The following is a 17,884-nucleotide window of genomic DNA, read 5'->3' as shown; positions in this document are numbered from 1 at the left end:
TATATTCTAAAAATTAATATATAAAAACATTTATTTAATATTTAGTTTTAAAATTATTAATAAAATCCTAAAATATTAATAAATTTAAATAATATTAATTTAAATTTTACTATTAATATAGAATAGTATTATTTTATATAAGACAGTCAATACCATACTAAACATTATATTACAACTTAATATAATGCATCCTAGTGCTACACAACATAGTGCAATGCAAATAATATAATGTCATATAATACAATGTGTCAAACGTTCTCTAAATGAATACACTTAATCTGAAGTACGGATGGATTGAGTCATTGAGGTTATGCAAGTTGAAAGAAATAAGAAATAAGAACCCAAATAAACTTTAATTTATGCGGATTGATTCAAATTTTCATGTAATTAAATATTCCTTATCATGGGATATTCAACTTTTCAAGCTAAGTTTGTTATCTTTATCCACGTTTATCAGAAGGGTAACTAAACCCAGTCCCAGTAGGTTGATCAACATACAGAAGGTTTGATGCCTGTGAAATAACCAAAGAATTTGTTACATTTCTAGTTAACAAGAAGTTTCGTACTAAAACTTTGCCCACAAATAAACTAAAAATGATAAATAAGCAAAGGAAGAAAACAATATGCATATCAACACCTAAGAACAAAAGCACCCAAGAGTCCATAAAATAATGAAGAGGTGATTAAAAAGGAAGAAAGATACCTTATCCCAACCATGCTCATTCCAAACAAGAGACATATTATCTACAATACTGAACGGACCATTTTCATAAAATACAGCCAATTCACTACTGCACCCGGGCCCTCCAGTCAACCAGATTACAACAGGATCCTTCTTGCTGTTGCGTGATTCAAAAATGAAGTAAATCATCCTACAAACAAGAACCATGATTGCTCAGTGAAAATTGAAAATAAATAAGATTCACAAAGACTAAAGCAGAAACTCATACACAAGATGCAAAAAAGTATAGAGATCACAGGAGAAAAGTATAGTGGGTGTTGAATACTGGACTGTGTTGCAACACTTCCCATTCTTTATTGGAGATCATTATAATAATGGGAACAAGCAAGATTAGGTGTAATTTTCATTTGTTTTCATCCTTATCATGACATAGCATCATCTATTCATTTTACGTGTTAGCTTATTACTCTTGTTTGTTTGTTTTTTTTTTTTTTAAGAAAGATTTACTTTCACTAACAAAGCTTTGAAAACAAGTACATGATTTGAGGAGGGAATGATCCCTTCCAAACACAAGAACTTTCACTGCCTAAGGCTATCTTAGCTAGTGCATGAGCAATTGCATTAAGTTAAATAAAATAATAATCCTGTTTTTGACATTTGAGGCGAGTTATATAAATAACAATCCGGTCTTGACATTTGAAGCATACTTGTACCAAGAGCAAAGCTTAAACATTTCAATTTTTGGCTTTTTTATTTTATTTTTTATTTGTTAGGTTTTATAATCTCAAAATCAAGTATATGTTTGGCATGCAGTATCACATGCACTACAACAAATATGACTTTTGATAGCGCTCAAAAAATATTATATTATCGTTATTATAGCATTTATTTAATGTCGTGATTGCCCATGCTATCTTTTCTCTATAGCATTTTTAAACACTGCTATCGATGTATAGCGGTTGTTAAATGCTGTTATAAAACTATAATAACATTTATTTAACGTTATCAAATATTATGATAGAGCGTTTTTTGGAGTGCTATTTGTTTATAACGTTTTTTAAATGTTAAAGGAATAATTGTTATTCAAGTAATTTATAGCTTTTATATCAATGTTATAATTTAGCCGAAGAGTCTATAGCATTAGCCGAAACTCCATAACATGTTTTCATGCTACAAACTGTTGATAGCATTTTATGAAGTTTGGTAATGCTATATTAATCTTTTCTGGAATGCCATTGTGCTTGGTTAATTTTGTAACTTTTTTTTTTACTTTATAGCATTTATCATATATTTACAACATAATCGAATACAATATGATTTATAATTAAAACTGACAATTTTAACAAAAGGAATACACTACATTTCATTAATTCATGAACAACAAATACCATCAGGCATTTTAAGAGTGAAAAAATTAATATCATACATATATAAAAACAAACTAAAGTTAATGTCCAAAAGAAGACCTAGCATTACAGTAAACATCATTCAAAACTGTGAATGCCAAGTTTAACAAATACCAATAGTCACTCCAACAATGTTATATACCATTAGACCCATCAAAATCATCTAGCCAAAACACTACCCTTAGACCCATCAAAATCATCTAATCAAAACACTAAGTCGAAATATTGTCTTCAATTAAACTTTTAACCATTCATACCAAAATTAATCTTCCATAACAATAATTGCTTCTGTTGGCCATGCAATTGAACTTCCCAAAGCATCTTCTATTGTTTCCATATCTGCATATTTTTTCCACAACTCAGCAGAAGGATTTTTCACCTCATCTACCCACACACGAGAAGCATTTTTTTCGAAGAGCTACACAATGCACCATTGCATTAGGATCATTTGTTACCCAACGTCCTATTGCAACTACTTCATCTACTTCAAGCCAATTCAACAACTTGCACTTTTGGCCTTTCCGATTTGGGCTTACATGCTGTACTCTATTGATCACATATAAAATGAATTGGCATAATTTCTCATTTTTAACATATATAAATATAGTAATCTTCAAAACAATATTAAGTATTTACCTCTGGGGCACACATGGTACATCCCCAATGTTCCTAAAATACAGGGCAACTTCAAAAAATCACAAAATATTCTACAAAAACGATATTAACATGAAACTACTTTTAAATGAATGCTACTTAAGTCTAGAATGTAATAATATTCATGACTCATTCTAGAGTATAACGGATAAATACAGTTTATTCATTGTTTCCAGGTCTGTCAGTAAGTTCTTTGTCAGTGTTCTTAAAATACAGGGTCGAATTCAAAAAATCACAACAAATTCTACAAAAATGATATTGACATGAAACTAATTTTAAATGAAAGCTAATTAAGTCTAGAATGCAAAAATATTCAAGAATTACTCTAGAATATAACCGATCAATACAGTTTATTCATTGTTTCCAGGTCTGTCAGTAAGTTATTTGTCTATGTTCTTAAAATACAGGGTTGAATTCAAAAACTCACAACAAATTCTACAAAAATGATATTGACATGAAACTAATTTTAAATGAAAGCTAATTAAGTTTAGAATGCAAAAATATTCAAGAATTACTCTAGAATATAACCGATCAATACAGTTTATTCATTGTTTCCAGGTCTGTCAGTAAGTTCTTTGTCAGTGTTCTTCAAATACAGGGTTGAATTCAAAATATCACAACAAATTCTACAAAAATGATATTGACATGAAACTAATTTTAAATGAAAGCTAATTAAGTCTAGAATACTAAAATATTCAAGAATTACTCTAGAATATAACCGACCAGTACAGTTTATTCATTGTTTCCAGGTCTGTCAGTAAGTTCTTAAAATACAGGGTCAGCTTCAGAAAATCATAAAAAATTATACAAAAATGATATAAACAATTCTGCATACATTATCTTAACATGACAAATACAAAAGTTTGCTAGGTACAAGTGTTTCCATACCTAATAAAAGTGATCACACAGAATTGCTGAAATGAATCAAAATATATCCTCGTACGACATGCTTTATAATGAACTGCATAAAAGAAAAACATCTAACTTCCATATAGAAGATCCACATTTAGGACATGTTTCACTTTTCTCTAGGTCATTTCTAAACAAGCAACAGTCATTAACACAAGCATGTATCCTTATACAATCTAGTTGAAATGGTTTCAATAACATTTCAACTGAACGAGTAGAATTCGGAATAGTATTTAATTCGGGTAACATATCACACAAAATCTCCAAGAGGTTATCAAAACTCTTATTTGAGTATCCGTACATAGTCTTGTGCTTATATAAGACAGCCGCTGCAGATAACCTAGTGTACTTTGGGTACAATGGGATTTCAGCATCTTCTACAAAATTCATTGGGCAATTATCTTGCTGCTCATCAACATTTTCATGAACACCTCTATAATGATCATCTACATCTCTAGACATGCTATATGTATTAGTCATTTCGACATCAATACCTTTTTTCCCTAACTGTTCCCCATGCCATATCCAAGTAGTGTAAGACATATCCATCCCGTCTTTTAACAAATGCAATACAATTGTTTCACCATTTTGATGACATAGGTTTTGACATTTTTTACATGGACATCTCACTAAACCTTGGTTTTCTACATTTAATGTTGCATTTTCCACAAACTTTTTTACTCCTTCACGATATCCTTTTGTATTTCTACAAATAAACATAAAATATCAATTAAAATTAATAACATTATAAGAAAATAGTAAATGCATAATTGTTATTTGGTGAGTTAAAAAACCTTTTAAGTTGAACCAAGTTTTGTCCATCATCTTAAAGTCCTCACTTGACCTGAGACCATGGAGCCATAAAATATATAAAAAAGAAAGGATATTTTTATTATTTTTACAGCTAAAAGGAAAAAAAATGCAAGTAATAGAAAGCTTAAAGCTTTGTATTATTTTTATTATTCCTTTTGATCTTTTAAAGCACGTAACAAGCTTAAAGCTTTGTACATACCTGATGGATTGATTTGAGAAGATGAACCAGCTACTTTTGACCGATTAGGAAAAGGGAAAAAGAGAAAGTTTAGAGCTGCAGAGAGAAAGAGATGAAAGGGATTTGGAGAAAATTTTGGGCTTTTTCTTGGGATGGGAAGAATGGGCGCCAATATAAAAAAATTAGCGCCATTTTGGATTTTTTTTTATAATAAATTTTATAACACTTTATATAAAGTTATCTTTTCAATATTTATTTTATAATGATTTTTTTATTTCTATAGCATTTTATAAATGTTATAATTTGTTTTTTCCAATAGCTTTTACAAAGAATGTCATAAAAACTATTAAGTAACAATTTATTTTATAACTTTTTTTACAAAATGCTATGCTAACTAACGTTTTTATAACTTTTAAAAAATATGTCATAAAAGTAATGTTATACATCTAATAAAATTTTAGTTTAATAGCAATTTTTATAAAAAATGCTATAAAATGTATGATTGTGATGACATTTGATATAAAACGCTATAAATTAGTGCTATAACAAGTCATATTTGTTGTAGTAGTATTAATTTGTGGGCTCACATTAGTTGAAATAATTCCGTATTTGGCAATTAAAATGGATTGCATTGATCAGCATTAACATTAACAAACTAGAGCCCTTAATGTAAAGAGAGAAATCAAACTAAGCCACTCATATAGAGGAGACCAGTCAGCCATCTTGATGAAGAACAAGCTCCATATTCAAATCATGTCTCGATAAGGTAACAAGACAAAAACTCGAATGATACTTGCATAAATTTTTTTTTTAAAAAAAAACACACTCTTCGCATATTAAATTGAGATCTTAGGTTATTGGTATGCCAGCTTCAGCTCCGCTTTCACATTGCCAGACCAAATGAAAAACTAAATATTGCCTGAAATTATAGTCAAATTTCCATCACCAGCCACCGAAAGAGTACAGAAGTTTTGACGTAGCTCACAGTTTCTCAAAACTTTCAGGAACTCGGACATTCAGATTCGAAGGAACCTGAGATGAGAATCTTTTCATGGAACCTGAAGAGCTCACCGAGTATTTTGCTTCTTCTTCAGAGGTGGGCCAATACTCCATGCCTCTCCGATTTGTAATCCATAAGCATGATCCAGCTTTGCTCTCGTCAGTAATAAGCTCAGAAGCACCTAAAAGAAAACATGTTTGGAATATCAGATAAGAGTTTCAAAACAAAGGGGACAAACCTGGAGGGTTCTAATGAAATTGCAAGCCAGATTTATCCGTCCTTCTTCTCAAGAAAAAGTAATAAAAAGAGAAAGAAAGAGGTATATTCACTGTGCACCTGAAGCTGATATTTTTTATACCCAGCAACAGTAATTTAAGTTCATTTTAATGAGTCTTTGTTGTTCAGATTTCAGACAATTCAAGCCTTACGATTTTCCACTGCATAAGGATGTTGTACTAGAGACTTCTCATAAATTTGAAGAGTAATACCTTTCACTACCGTATCCATAGGTACAAAGCCAGATCAATTAATTTGGAGCCCGCCTTTAAGGCCAACTCAGTTTCAACAAACTGCAAACAAGAATTCACAGTGAAACTAGTTGAGACTGACCCGTTTTCAAAATGCTGGCTAAATATCATACTAGAGGACATCCGGAATGCTTCAAATAGAACAATACCTCAGGGCAAAGCACATTGATGCGAATTCCCTTGCTTTTGTAGGGAGTGAGTGATCTCGTAAATAAAACAACACCACCTATGGAAAAAAAAGGAAAGAAAATTGTTATGAGAATCAAATTCTACATTATTTCTTTCCTTTTATAACTGACATCAAATGAACATAAGGTAATCTAAATGAGTGCCCGAAATAAAATCGGTGACACAATGTGGTACAAACATCAAACCTTTGGAAGCAGAGTAGATTGGATCTGTGTAAAATGGATAAAGTCCTGCAGAAGATCCCATATTTATAATCACTCCAGGCTTTTTTGCAGCTTGCATAATTCCAATCTGTTATCATAAAATGTACTCATAATCACCACTCATTCTCTTCCAATTAGCAAATTAAAAGTATAAGCATAAATCCATCTCTTGGAACTTTCAACATCTTGAAGTTGTGAAGTTCTGAGGAGAGTGCAAGTTATCAAACATACGTCATGCAGTTAGCTTCTACACAATCATGCACACCCATAAATGGGGAAAAAAATTCTCTAAAATTTGCTAAATGGCAGCAGGCAGAGGATTACCGGAAAAAGAATCCACTTTGTACATGAAAAAAATTCACACAATAATCACTTACCTTGTGAATGGGCTATAGTTAGAAGTTTTTTGAATTGCATGGATAATTTATGTGGCCTTGGGACATCTTAAGGCTGTACTAAACTCTGACATTAACAGCTTAACATCAAGAAGTGTTCAACAGATATCAACCTTATCAACAATGCCAAACAAACCATGGCAATAAGTCGAGCAAGAGCAACCAAGTATGAGAGTAAACCATGAAGGCAATTCAAATTTTAAGCATACCGCTTTCTGAGTGCAATCAATAACTGCAACCAAGTTCACATCAACAGTGAATCTCCATGAACGTGTGCCATCAGTTTGATCCTCGTGGAATGGAATGGGATTACTTATGCCAGCACTGTTGATACATATATCCAATCCTCCATATGTAGCTACGTGCTTCTCAAAAGCAGCAGATGTATCCCCTGTTCATCGAATATGATGAATGCACATAACTCTCTTAAAACATAAGTTGCACATTGAGGAGAACAAGAAGAAAACAGGCCCAGAAATTGATGCTCTTTACTGTCAAGAAGTGAGACGCAATTCTGTTTGATGGATTACTTGTAAAATCATCAAGTAACAATCCAAGAAATGATTGGATATGCAAATTCATGCTGAGAAGTCAAAATACATAAAAACCAATCGTCTACAAAGCAATGTCATACTAAGTTAAAAAAAAAATGTTCTGTTTCCTATTAGAACCTCAACATAATACAACGGATAAGTAAATAACTAAAAAGTGTAATATAAAAATCGTCAAAATTCAGTTTTTGAAATCCTCTCTTTCACAGCCTGAGAAAAGCCAATGCAAACTCTGAACCAGGAAAAGTGAAAAGCGACAAAATGAGAACAGTGCGGTTTTGACACGTAAGTAAATATAGGCAAACTTACTTGTGTTGGTCACATCACATCTTATAAACATAGCAGATGGAAATCCTAAGTTTGAATGAAACTTGGCATTCTCTTTTTCAACAAGCGCTGCAACTTCGTTTCCCTTTTCTTCAGAGAGATCAACAACTGTCACAAAGACTCCCTTCCCTGCAAGAGCTAGGCTCAAAGCTCTACCTGCAAAATATACACCAGCATTGGCAACATCCGGAAATTATATACCACAACAATTCAAATTTCAGTAACTTCCCTTGAATATGAATAAAATCATTTTAGCCTATCTTCGGAAGCCTCCGATTGATGAGAGTAACTACTAACTACTTATAGGATATATCGTATACGAGAAAAATAAGCGTATACTGGATTAGTAATGATTAGAAGGTCCCAAAAACACAAAGAATCTAAATTTCAATAAGAAACAACCAAAGACACAACACAACCTATCAAGTGCCAAACAAAACACAATCAATACACAAACACGAACCCAGTATAGGAATCAAAATAGGGTACTTAAACGCAAGAAAAAGAAAATTAAAAGCCTTCAATTTTTTACCAATCCCAGATGCACCTCCGGTGACAAAAGCTGAAAAGCCCGGTTTGAGCTCCATTTTATGAACAAACAGAGAGTCAAAGGGAAGCGATTAAACTACTCGGTTAAGAGTTTTCTTATGTGATCGGGCTTTAACTGCCCCTTTTCCCGGGTATTTATTCGAACGTACTGAAATTTGTTGTTGCTCTGAATTGCCAAATGAAGGGTCGATGTTATATAGACGGCTTCCTATAGGTCCCTCCAGCCCACAATTTGCCGGGCACTGGGGTCTCCTCACTTTCCGTAATTGTTTGTTTAGACGTGCAAATAATTTGATGATTCTTTCCTTTAAAGGCAGAGCCAGACAGGGACAAATACGTTTCATCATCTAACCTCTAACCATTAACCAATATCTGCTAAACAAATACCAGTAGATTACACAAGAAATATTATTAACTCGAGAACAATAAGAAGATATTAGATTACGTACTAAACAATCAGCTTTAGGAAAGTATTGATAATATACATGCACTCAATACAATTATTAGACGTAAAAATGCCACGTGCCGCCCGGTTAATAATTCGATTTTTCTAAATTTTATTGGGATAAATATCTCTCCTGTATTCATGGTAATAGATTTGGATCAGAATTCTCTCTTAATCTGATCTCCTTCTGAATAAACATATATGGCGATTGGTTGTTAATAAAATAAAAAAATAAAAAAGTTAAATCATATTCATACACTATCACTTAAAGACACATGACACAAAATTTTTAAAAACTCATGAAAGCTCAGATAAGGAGAGTATATTTTTCCAATAAATTTTCAAACCCACCCTCCATAGATCATCGCTTGGCTGAAATATGTACTACTCATAGTACATTTCAAATTATATGTACTTGTAGATGGTAACAATTTCAAAAAATAATATCAGCAATGGAATTATTTGTAACGTGACCTTAGTAGTACTTATTTGACCTTATTGGAGTTATCAGTATTTTTGGCTAGACATGTTTTGCTGTATTATCAAAACATGTGCCGTATAAGCTGTATTGCTGACTTTTAAAACACAAAAATTATTTAATCAATTAAAACATTTTCAATTTATTTATTATTATTTTATAAAATAATAAATTTGATTGCTAAAAATGTTGGCCACAACCGACCAACGCAAGCCGCTATTAGCAATCTTATTGTGGTATATTGCATTAATTTGTACAAATTATATTGCATTAAGTTGTATTGCTTTAGCATTATATTATATTAACATTTTATAATATTTGTTGTTATATTGTATAGTATTATGTTATAATAATTTTCGATATTATTATTTGTAATATAGAATACTTAAAAAATCAGTTTAAACATATTCCACGCACTGGCAATAATCAACAAAGTTTCAGAATAGAGTTATTAATTAATTTAGGATAACATTTAGAAATTAACTTAGAAAAGGTAAAAGAGCTAGTACTAGGACTAGGAAATTTTTTTGAAACTAGCAATATTAATACATTAAGAAGAAATTTAAATTATATTAAAAAATTATTAGCTAATTTTAATAAGCATATTAGCATATTCCCTAGCAAGACATAATAGAATTAATATAGTTATTAGACATAAAAAACATCTAACCGAGTAGAATTAGAAATTAAAAATTTTGTCGAAAGCTTAAAAGTTGCAATGGAAAATATTACATGTACAGAAAGAGAATTACAAATACAACTAGACTCAATAAAACTAATAGCAAGTGAATGAGTTTAGAAAATCAATTAATAGAAATATTAGCATAATTGAAAAAAATTACCAAATATTAACCCAATAGGCTATTGTTATAGAGAATTTAGTCAATAAAGTAATAATACATAGCGAGCTCAAGCAAACACGATTATTAAATTATTAGTTAGAGTTTGTAATAAGTTAGAAGACTTAATTAGAAAAATAAACTTAATAAATTAGAAAGTGGCTTTTAAATCTTTATAAAAATAAAGAAACAATATCACATTTAGTGAAGTAATTATTTGATTTAAAACTAAAAGGACAAAAGAAATTAATTATTTTGCTACATTATTACTAGTAATAGAATATGTTATGGGTAGAATTAGAGAATACTGTGAAAGAAGAAAAAAAAAGATGTTTGGGTGGTTAAAACGCTACCACATGTATATATATATATATGTCTGTGTGTGTGTGTGTGTGTGTTCGACATTGTAGCCTGCTCGTGATCAAAGCAATGTTCGAGGAGATTCGTAATAGTCAGCTACTTGTATGCATAAGGACTGCCAGGGAAATTGCGAGGAGAAGCCAAGATCAGGTCTTCACACAGACCTGGATCAGAGGTTGACCATCGAGTTGTCTAGGAAAACTAAGTGTGATGCCCACTCCTAGACGGTTACCGAAACAACTTCTCGATCGCCTTATAACTGGTGCACGTACCCATAACCCAACTAACACGCTCAACCAATCCACGAGCATCCACGAACTGATAGGGAAACAATAGATTCGGCTGCTTATAAAAGCATTGCAAATGGAAATCAAAGGGGACACTTTTGGAACAAAGGGGGAAACTCTGTCTCTTTAAGTCCAGAACTTTTCTCTTAAATTATTTATTCTTGTGGGCATTATAATCTTTACTTCAAATAGCTACTATTAAGCCATAGAGATTTGTGACGCAAGTTTTTCCAGAAAAACATCCGGCGTCCCCTGATTGTTTATTATGATTGCAGGTGTAGAGAGTACGAGGTCATCAAAATCTGTTCCACTGAAACAACTGCAAGCAGTACTGTGCCCCATCAAAATAAATTCAGTTATTGACTTGACAATCTGGTAGCTATAACGAGCTCGATTAGATTTCTGCATCAACAAAAGATATCAAATAAAATTGTAATTTAGGAAAATGTATATAGATATGTCAAAAGTACCGACTTTAAGATGTAATTATCCTAGCTATTCTAGTTGTAAGAAAAATATAAAGCATAAAAAATGATATAAGCACTATAAACAACCATACATGTATAATAATAGAAAATTCTATAGGAAAAAATTCTTTAAATATAATAGCAGAAAATCTAAAAGTTAAGCACTTAAAAATGGTAAAAGAATCTATAAGCGGAATAAAACTTGTAAATGCTTTTTATGTGGTAAATAATGACATATTAAACCACACTGTCCTAAAAATAAAAAAGTGATCAATCAATTAAAAATAGATAGTTATATATAATATAGAAGAACAAACTTTAGTCGTAGAGAAAATATTTAATATAGATAAATAATCAAATAATGATAGCATATGTATTCTTAGTAGTAAATCAGAAGCTAATTATAATTCAGTTTTAAATTCAAAATCAGAGGTAGAATTAGATTTAGAAATTAATGTCTTAGAAACTTATACATAAGTTTTTCGTAAAAACTGTATAGTCTGTAATAAAAAATTTAAATTAGGATATAGAGATATAAGAAACAGATAAATTCTTTTGTAACAGTTGTAAAGATAAACAACAAGATGATAAAACAATGAAATAAATGGAGTAGGAAGTGAATTAATAGATATAGATGTAGAATTATTATTTAAAAAGGAAATAATTTATACTAAAGCAATGATGGACACTAGAGCAAACAAATGTATTATACATGATAGCTTAGTCCCTGAAGAAAATAGGAATAAGTTAGAAATCCAGTAAATATTATTAGACAATTTAATGGTGAATTAATGCAAATAACAGAATGTATAAATAATATACTTATTAGAATAAATGGAGAAACACATGGTATTACCATAAACATTTATTTCTAACCAGAAACTAGGATATAAAGTTATTTTAAGATTAAATTTTATATTAGAAAATAATGATAGTATATTAATAACTCTAAATGGAGTTAATTTCTTTAAAAAATCAACATTCATTCAATCTAAATATGAAACACACATCTTCCCATATGAAAAGAAGACATTAATGCTAGAAAAAGAAGTAGATATATAATTCTTTAATTCGTTATTAGAGGAAGAAAAAGATAGTAAGGTAGAAAGTATTGAAGAGCTAGAAGACTATAATAAGTTAGAATTAAAACGTGACATGCACATGAATAATAAGTTTTCCATTAATGAAATAGAAATGCTAGATGATGAATACATAGACATGTACTTACAAGATATTATGAGTATAGAAAAAGAAGTTGAATGTTTAGAATGCGATAAATGATCTAAGATATAAAGAAACAAGTAGATGAATTAGAAAAAATTAGATAATAGGCAACAAACCAAATAGAAAAGATAATAAAGAGATTTATAGATTAGAAATAATTAATTCAAACATAACAATAAAAACACAAGATTTAGCCTATAGTTTAGAAGATACAAATGAATTCAAAATGTATATAAATAAATTATAGAATTAAAAGTAATAAGAAATAGTACAAGTAGACATAGAAGTCCAGCATTAATAGTAAATAAGCATAGTGAGCAAAAAATAGGTAAGAGTATAATTGTAATTAACTATAAAAGATTAAACAATAATAATTTAGACAATAGTTATAAAAAAAAACCCAATAAAGATGAGCTAGTAAATTGTATACAGAATACTTGATACTTTTCTAAATTTGATTGTAAAAGTGGTTTTTAGCAAATATGACCTCATAAGAATCTATTTAATGGATAGCTTTAAGTTGTTCAAAAGAACATTTCAAATAGTTAGTCATGCCATTCAAATTAAAAAATGCACTACTAGTTTTTCAAATTTAAATGGATAAAATATTAAAATCATTTTCAAAATTTTGTATAGTTTATATAGATTATATTATTGTCTTTGATCATAATAAATTTATGAATATAACTCACTTACATAACATTTTAGATATTTTAGATTATTTTAAGAATAACAATATAGTAATTTCTAAAAAGAAAATTAAATTATTAAAACAAAAAAAAATAGGACTAACAATAGACAGAAGAACTATAGAATTACAACCACACATAGTTAGTAAAATATTAGAATTTTCGAATAAAAGAGAAGATACTAAAAAATTAGAAAAATTCTTAGGATTATTAAATTATAGTAGAAAATTTATAACAAATATTCGTACATTAATAAAACCCTTAACCCTTACATAATAAGTTAAGTAAAAATGGACATAAATATTTTAATATTGAAGATATAAAATTAATAAAAAAAAACTTTAAAGAATATTTAGAAATCTTAAGCTATTAGCATTATCTATAGACAATTATTATAAAATTACACAAATTGATGCAAGTAGTTTAGGATGAGAAAGAATATTAATAACAAAGCCTAATAAAGATAGTCTAAAAGAAAAAGAAGAAATAACAATGTATACAAGTGGAAAATTCATAAAAATAAAAAGTAGAAAATCAAGTACATAACCAGAAATTTTAGGAATAATAAGTTCTTTAAATTCATTTAATTTGTATATACAAAATGATATATTTATAATACGAATAGGTTGTAATAATATTATTGAATTTTATAAAAAAAGTACAAAACAAAAATTTTGAGAAGAAAAATTCTTTTATTAATAAATGATGAACGTATTTTTTAGAAGTAATAACATATAGAGGATATAAAGGAAAATTTGAACACATAATAGGTAAAAATAATACTTTAGTAATATACTTTCGAGACTAATTATACAATGATTATTTTACAGGAATGGTGTGATATATGAATTTCGGTCCAGTAACACTTAGACAGTTCCTTTCAAGAACAAGTTTGAATTTTATAAGTACTAATTATCAAACAGTCGATAATACATCTTAGATAATTTGTGGAGTTGTAATAACTCACAAGATAAATTAAAAGTAGTCAATGCACTCATGAATTATTTTAGACATATTAATGAGCATATAGAAAGCAATCATTTTGCATTTTTATATTAGTTAGAGGTAGACAATCAGGCATTTATAGCAAATAGAGAGAGATAGTTGATCTAACAGTTAATTATCTAGATCCATATTGTAGAGGTTTTTATACATTTCATAAAGCAATAGAATTTGCTAGACAAAAGATAGGACCAAATTATCATATTAGCAATTTAATTAACCCTTTAAACAGTGTATCGATATCATTAGCCAGACAATGAATTAACTCTTTAATCAATGCATCATCATCAACCATACAATTTTGTAACTACTGTGAAGTCATGACACGCACCATTAGAAAGCTCAATGAAGTAAATGCATATAGACAGAAGATAATTGCATTAGAAATTGCTAATGTAGAACTATTTAGAGAGAATATTTTATTACAAAATAAATATCATATTTTACATAACCAAAAGACCCAAAAAAAACTGAAAACATTTAATCATTACTTACTACTTGAAGAAGCTTTTAACCATATCCCAGTGAAGTAATTTTTAAGAATCCAAAAATTTCTCCCCTCATTAGTGATGGTATAGACACTGTAAAAGAAAAAAAAACATTTTTAACCATAGTAGAAATCTTATAGCATGATTTTATTCAATAGCCAATCAATTATTTTAAAATCAATTAAATTTCTTCACTGAGTTAGGACCTGGATGGTCAGAACTAAGAAATATTACCCTCCCACACATGATTTTCCTAAAATTTCCTTTGATTATTCTTTAGTCAAAATCCTAAACAATTAAAATTTATTATTTATAAGACAGTCACTACCATACTAAACATTATATTACAACTTAATATAATGCATCCTAATGCTATACAACATAGTGCAATACAACTAATATGATGTGATATAATACAATGTGTCAAACGTCCTCCAAATGAATACACTTAATATGAGGTACGGATGGATTGAGCCATTGAGGTTATGCAAGGTGAAAGAAATAAGAAATAAGAACCTAAATAAACTTTAATTTATGCTGATTGATTCAACTTTTCATGTAATTAAATATTCCATTGGAGTTGGATTAGGATATTATTTTACTACCTAATATATTTTGACATAACATTTCACCATTAAAGTTTTCTGACAATTACTTTTTTTTATTTAATGTTTTAGTTTTTATTATTTTACTACCAAACCATTAAAATTAATAAAATTCTTAACGTTAAATATAATAAAAGTCTATTTTACCCCTAAATTACGTAAATATAATTTAACGTAAATTAAAAAATATAAAATTAATTATATACAAAAATAATATTTTCACCAATTGATTATTTAATATATATATAATAACTAATTGATAAAATTATAAATATCATACCTTATGAAATTCCTAAAACATTATATATATTGAAAACTCAAGCACACAGCCCACAGCCAATGGCTACGGACGTTGCTTTAAGTTCTTTATTCGAAGGATTGGTAAACCACGTACCGCTATCATTATAATAATGGGAACAAGGGAGATTAGGTGTAATTTTCATTTGTTTTGGTCCTTTTCATGCCATAGCATCATCTATTCATTTTACGTGTTAGCTTATTACTCTTGTTTGTTTTAAGTTAAATAAAATATTAATCCCTTTTTTGACATTTGAGGCGAGTTATATAAATGGCAAGCCGTTCTTGACATTTGAAGCATACTTGTACCAAGAGCAAAGCTTAAACATTTCAATTTTTGGCTTTTTTATTTTGTTTTTTATTTGTTAGGTTTTATAATCTCAAAATCAAGTGTATGTTTGGCATACAGTATCGCATAGTATTAATTTGTGGGCTCACATTAGTTGAAATAATTCCGTATTTGACAATTGAAATGGATTGCATTGAAATGAATGTCGTTTCTAAGCATGAAAAGTATCTGGGACTTCCATCTATGATTGAGAGGAAAAATATTAGTTTCTTCAACGACATAAAGTTGAGTGCTGAATAAGCTGTCAAGTTGGCAAAATAAGTGTTTCTCGAGTGGGGAAAAAGAAATCCTCATCAAAGTTGTGGCACAAGCTGTGCCGGCTTATGCGATGAGCATTTTTAGAATTCCTCAAGGGCTTTGTGACGATATACAAAAGGCAGTAGAAAGGTTTTGGTGGGGGATCATCCGAAACTTATAGAAGTATTTATTGGGTAAGGTGGGAAAGGTTGTGCCGGGCTAAGATCAGGGTGGATTGGGATTTAGAGATCTTTCAAGTTTCAATCAGGCTCTTGTTGCTAAGCAGGGGTGGAGAATTCTACATAACCCTGATTCTTTTATGGCAAAAGTATTAAAAGCCAAGTACTCCAAACATACTGACTTTATGGAGGCAAAATTGGGGTCAAATCGGCAAATCCCCCCTTTGTATGGAGAAGTACATTATGGGGAGACAAGTGCTTCACCAAGGCCTAAGATGGAGAATTGGTAATGGAAGCCGTGTTTCGGTGTCCAGCAGTAATTGGATTCTGAGATCTGAACTTTCAAGCTATGTCCCTCATCAAAATTTAACGGAAGGGGCTGTTGTTGCTGATTTTATTGATGACAAAAATCAGTGGAAGGAAGAGAAGATTGAGCAATGTTTTACCAAAGAGGTTGCACAGAAGATTTTGAAAATCCCTCTCCCAAGAACCCCTCAGGAAGACATATTGATTTGGCAGTTCGATAAGCATGGCTGTTACTCAGTAAGGAGTGGATATCAGGTGGCACTAAAGATGAAGTTCCCAGATAATCCGGAGTGCTCTGACAGCTCAAAAACTCAGTGGAAGGTAATTTGGTCAAATGAGATTTCGGAAAAAAATTAAAATTTTTATGTGGAGGGCTGCTCAAAATTTACTGCCAACAGCTAGCAATCTATGGAGGAAAAATGTGGTGAGGGATCCAGCCTGCCAAAGATGTCATTGTAAAAGTGAGAGTGTTCTTCATGTGTTAATAGAGTGCAAGGCTGCTCGCAAAGTCTGGAAATTGACAGATTTTTACGAGGATGTGAAGTTGATGGCTCAGCAAGGTATATTGAGTATGCTCCAAGGTTTAGCATCGAGAAGGAAGAAGAAAGAGTTGGAACAGATTATTGCCGTATGTTGGGCCATTTGGTATGCGAGGAACCGCTTTATGTATGAAGGAAAGCAGCAAGAGCCAAAACTGACAGCAGCAAGAGCATCAGCTATTCTGGAGACATACAGGAGAATAAAAATCCAAAATGGTCCAGCTCGATCAATCCATCATCGAAACAGCCAGCAAATTTGGAAACCTCCTCCAGATGGGAAGTACAAAGTCGATGTAGATGCTGCAATTCAGATGTCAGGTCCGAAGGCAGGGTTGGGGGTTGTGATTAGGAACTCAAATGAAAAAATCATTGCTGCAGCTGTCAAGAGAGTCTGCTATAAGGGGACAGTGGCGTGCATGGAGGCTGAAGCAATTCTTTTTGGCATTCAAGTTGCCCAACAAGCAGAATGTTTGCTCATGATCATTGAATCGGACTCAATAGAAGTGGTGGAGCTAGTTTTGAACAGGAAGGGTAGCATGACAGAAATTTCTTGAACAGTTGAAGAAATTAAACAAAGGCTGATGAATCACAATACATCTTTCAATCCAGTTTGCTCCCAGGAAGTGTAATGTCCTTGCCCCATTTCATAGCTAAGGTGGCTTTCTGATTTTGAAAACCCTATTATTTGGCTGGAAAAATTTCCAGTTCAA

The 17,884-nt window shown here is 30.6% G+C and overlaps 3 protein-coding genes and 1 long non-coding RNA gene across 4 annotated transcripts; 1 reads left to right on the top strand and 3 right to left on the bottom strand.

Annotated features, from left to right (window-relative positions):
* Window positions 1-440: 440 nt before the first annotated feature.
* On the bottom strand, window positions 441-904 carry LOC112096096 (serine carboxypeptidase 3-like). The gene is made up of 2 exons (XM_024178901.1): window positions 704-904; window positions 441-512 (listed from the first exon to the last, which is right to left on the bottom strand). The coding sequence occupies exons 1-2, from the start codon at window positions 887-889 to the stop codon at window positions 441-443; spliced, it is 258 nt and encodes an 85-aa protein (XP_024034669.1). The 5' UTR covers window positions 890-904.
* Window positions 905-4,445: 3,541 nt separating this feature from the next.
* LOC112096097 lies at window positions 4,446-4,782 on the bottom strand. The gene is made up of 2 exons (XR_002904247.1): window positions 4,664-4,782; window positions 4,446-4,495 (listed from the first exon to the last, which is right to left on the bottom strand). It is a non-coding gene; the product is annotated as an uncharacterized LOC112096097 (long non-coding RNA).
* A 525-nt stretch (window positions 4,783-5,307) lies between these two features.
* LOC18034280 (15-hydroxyprostaglandin dehydrogenase [NAD(+)]) lies at window positions 5,308-8,709 on the bottom strand. Its single transcript, XM_006422974.2, is given in 8 exon segments — window positions 5,308-5,823; window positions 6,131-6,163; window positions 6,166-6,211; window positions 6,319-6,395; window positions 6,544-6,649; window positions 7,166-7,347; window positions 7,817-7,990; window positions 8,367-8,709. Coding segments are annotated over 8 exon segments (873 nt in total). The 5' UTR covers window positions 8,422-8,709; the 3' UTR covers window positions 5,308-5,623.
* Window positions 8,710-16,572: 7,863 nt separating this feature from the next.
* LOC112096145 lies at window positions 16,573-17,728 on the top strand. Its single transcript, XM_024179075.1, has 2 exons — window positions 16,573-16,956; window positions 17,132-17,728. Exons 1-2 carry the CDS (start codon window positions 16,573-16,575, stop codon window positions 17,726-17,728), a joined length of 981 nt encoding a protein of 326 aa, XP_024034843.1.
* The last annotated feature ends 156 nt before the right edge of the window (window positions 17,729-17,884 follow it).

The sequence above is a fragment of the Citrus clementina genome, unplaced genomic scaffold, assembly GCF_000493195.1.
Source record: "Citrus clementina cultivar Clemenules unplaced genomic scaffold, Citrus_clementina_v1.0 scaffold_8, whole genome shotgun sequence".
Taxonomy (NCBI): Eukaryota; Viridiplantae; Streptophyta; class Magnoliopsida; order Sapindales; family Rutaceae; genus Citrus; species Citrus x clementina.
The sequence above is the reverse complement of the archived record's forward strand: the minus strand, read 5'-3'. Positions and strand labels throughout refer to the sequence as shown.

What these genes read in the sequence shown, in the direction of transcription:
- LOC112096096 (XM_024178901.1), bottom strand. Translation starts at nt 889, where the DNA reads ATGGTTCTTGTTTGTAGGATGATTTACTTCATTTTTGAATCACGCAAC. An exon ending in ATGAGCATGGTTGGGATAAG is followed by an intron (nt 513 to 703) that starts GTATCTTTCTTC and finishes GTTATTTCACAG; the next exon opens with GCATCAAACCTTCTGTATGT.
- LOC112096145 (XM_024179075.1), top strand. Translation starts at nt 16,573, where the DNA reads ATGGGGAGACAAGTGCTTCACCAAGGCCTAAGATGGAGAATTGGTAAT. An exon ending in GCTCAAAAACTCAGTGGAAG is followed by an intron (nt 16,957 to 17,131) that starts GTAATTTGGTCA and finishes ATAGAGTGCAAG; the next exon opens with GCTGCTCGCAAAGTCTGGAA.